At 56.9% G+C, this 2,991-nt stretch overlaps 1 protein-coding gene across 1 annotated transcript; it reads right to left on the reverse strand.

Annotated features, from left to right (window-relative positions):
- Window positions 1-595: 595 nt before the first annotated feature.
- On the reverse strand, window positions 596-1,509 carry SDRG_10490 (hypothetical protein). The gene has a single exon (XM_008616482.1). The coding sequence runs from the start codon at window positions 1,493-1,495 to the stop codon at window positions 653-655; it is 843 nt and encodes a 280-aa protein (XP_008614704.1). The 5' UTR covers window positions 1,496-1,509; the 3' UTR covers window positions 596-652.
- Between the last annotated feature and the right edge of the window lie 1,482 nt (window positions 1,510-2,991).

A 2,991-nucleotide genomic window follows, 5' to 3' on the forward strand; every position in this document is an offset into this window, starting at 1 on the left:
CTAACCACGAATATACGTGTTGTCCTTGGCGCGTGATCTGTACATGGCACACTGCGTCGCGACCAACCGTTTTGGCTCGTTCGGCGTGTCCTCGGTGCAAGGTGGCACTCGGCACGTGTTCCGTGAAAACTTGCGTTGGGCTCACACCACCAAGCGACTCGACTGGCGTCTGGTTAAGTAGGTTGGCTTGAACCAGCGGTACGAGATACGCCCACTGCGCAAGGTTCTGATGGTACTCGCGCAGCATGACCCGCAAAACTTGGAGAATAGCGCGGTTCAAACGCTCGACGGTACCGTTGCGCCACGGCGTGAATGTCAAAATAAAGTGGTGGTCGACCTTGTAGACTTAGGCCAGCGTTGCAACCACTTGGTTCTTGAAGTGACTGCCTTGGTCCGACATGGTCATCCGAGCGCCAGGACTGAAGAGATGGCGAATGACCAACGGCTTGGACACGTCACTCGCTTGAACGTCACTCGGTTGAGCCAAGGTTTTGCTGTCGACGTCAAGTCTTGAACCACCTCGTTTCGGTGCGGAGGCGGCGGGTGTGTGGCTCGGCCTTTCAAAGCCCTTTGGCCACCCGAAGATGGAGCCGTAGACACGAAAGACATTATTGTACAATGTAGAAAAGTGGTTAAATAGCATGTGCGCCCACTAGCGCACAAACGTGTCGTTGCCTGTACTGCTCCGCGACACAAACGAGTCGAACGCCGTACCGTGGCTGTCGGACACGAAGGACGTGTCGGCCTGCGACTCGAGCGTACTTTCCCAGAGCTGGGGCCGGCGCGCCTCTTCCATGTAGCTATCGTTCTCGTTGTGGAAGCGCGGCGCGGTGTCGACGTCGGCGGCCGTCGGAGTCGTGCCGTCTGTGTACGTGTCAAAGACCGCCGCGCCCGCCGCGTGCGTCGGTGTCAACGGGTCGTCGCGCACCGTCGTCGAGCTACGCATGTGCCGGCGCTTGATAAAGCAGACGACGCCGCCGGCCAAAACGATCGCACCCGCAGCAATGATGCCAACGACGGGCCAGACGCCGAGCGCCGTCGACTCGGCTTCGCTCGGCGCTGGCGTGACGACGGGCGATTTGGTCGCTGTTCGCAGGGCGGTCGTTGTCGTGGGAGTTGGTGCTGCTGCAGAGGTACTCGGCGTTGGCGCATCCGTCGATGGCGACGCAGTTGGCGCCTGCGTGGCCGGGGCCGCTGTCTTGGGGGCGTTGGTCACGGGTGCGGCGGTGGGAGGCGCCTGAGTCGGTGGCGCTGTCGTCAACGGCGGCTGCGTGGGTGGAGCCGTCGTTGTCGGCGACGCTGTCGTCGTGGGCGCCGGCGTTGTCGTCGGCGGCGGTGTCGTCGTTGGCGCTGCTGTCGTCGTCGGTGGCGGCGTCACGGTGGTCGGCGTCACAACGGTCGTGATGGTGGGCGTGGTCTCGTTGCTTGCCGCAACGCCGCTGATGGCGAGGAGGAGGCAGGCGACCAAGGTGGTGGTGGCAGACCAACGTCGCATGCTGCTGGTCGGAGGCAAAAGTGAAAATGACACGGCCGCTGACAGCAAACATTGCAACCTTGCAAAATTTCAACTCCATTCCACCTGTTACACGCCGTAAAATAGTAGTTATAACAACATTTCGGAGCCTTTCTCACTGTCAGTCGATGAAGCCGCATGTAGCCTGGCGACGTCCGACAGGATCGCTCGACCCTCCAAAGCAGGAGCGCAGGTATCGACCGTGCCTGTAGTTAGCTGGTTTTGCTGCAGGTTCGTGGTTGGGCGTCGCCCCGTCGGTGCTGAAGACGTTAGCACCGACGACCGAGATAGGAACGGCTTGTCGCAGCGCAATCACTGGACGGGTTGGCGCATTCTAAAGGTTTCAGACCAAGCGAATCTATCTAGCGTATACATCTAGGACTGCTTTCCAAGGTGCAAAATACTGCGCTGCGCCTTGGCGATGGCCCGTGTAACACTATCCTGAGATGTTATAACTGGACCAGCCTGTGACATGCTGCGCATTTGGGTATCCCGTTGAAATATTGGGATATAATTCCAACCAATCACATGCGAGTATCTATACCGTTGCAGCCAATCCACAGTGAACAGGATTGGCGCCAAATTGCACAGCACGGAGATCGGGTCTTGGTTGCTCACTGCGTCTTCGAGCTAAACACACGAGTACTCATGAGATAGTTTAGGAGTTACGACGTTTATCATGGCTAAAATTACAATCGAAGGGACGGGCCACGTGAGCGGGACGGCGTGGACACCTGTCCAACCAGAGTATCTTCCAGCCACCATATCACTGCATTCCAACTCGAGAAAAGGAAAGGGCTCTGACAACGCGTTCTGGCGCCGCTCTCTTCTTTGGGGCGAGTTGGAAGGCTACTTGGGGCCGGCGGTTGGGTGCAGCTATGTACCGTACTGTAGCCAACCGAAAGCACTGCGTCGACCCTACCACTATCGCTTTGCATATACACTGGAAGGTTGCAATGGTGCGTCGATATCGTATTGAGCCATCCACGCTCCAGTGTGGCTCTTCCACGCAGCACAGATGGGTTGTCAATACAGTACGAGCGCTGTGCTACTATACTCCGAGATAGCAAGCGAGCAAGCAAGCAAACTTCAACACGATCCAACGAGAGGCACGACAATAGGAGGCGGCTAGTCCTCAATAAACCAAGCGTGTTGGATACAAAGCGAATGCTGAAGTGAGCCTCTAGGACTCGGGCAGGGAGTGGCTGTAGTCCACTTCCCTACAATGAATTGGCTATAGAACATTTGGCATAAAGATTCTTCCAGGATCTTCAGCAGACAGGATCTACCTCTAGGCTTAGGATACAACCACCTAGGTTCCAGAACCTGAGCTGTGCGGGTGGGTTGTCATGCAGTCATTTAACTAGCACAGTATCCCAGATACTAGTATACTAGTACCACAAACGCCCTTCTTCGGCCAAGCCCTTCGGTCATGAAGGGTGCAGACAAGTCTTTTGTCGATCGGCTTGGCACGGATG

Source organism: Saprolegnia diclina (genome assembly GCF_000281045.1).
Source record: "Saprolegnia diclina VS20 unplaced genomic scaffold supercont1.35, whole genome shotgun sequence".
Classification (NCBI taxonomy): Eukaryota; Oomycota; class Saprolegniomycetes; order Saprolegniales; family Saprolegniaceae; genus Saprolegnia; species Saprolegnia diclina.

What these genes read in the sequence shown, in the direction of transcription:
- SDRG_10490 (XM_008616482.1), bottom strand. Translation starts at nt 1,495, where the DNA reads ATGCGACGTTGGTCTGCCACCACCACCTTGGTCGCCTGCCTCCTCCTC.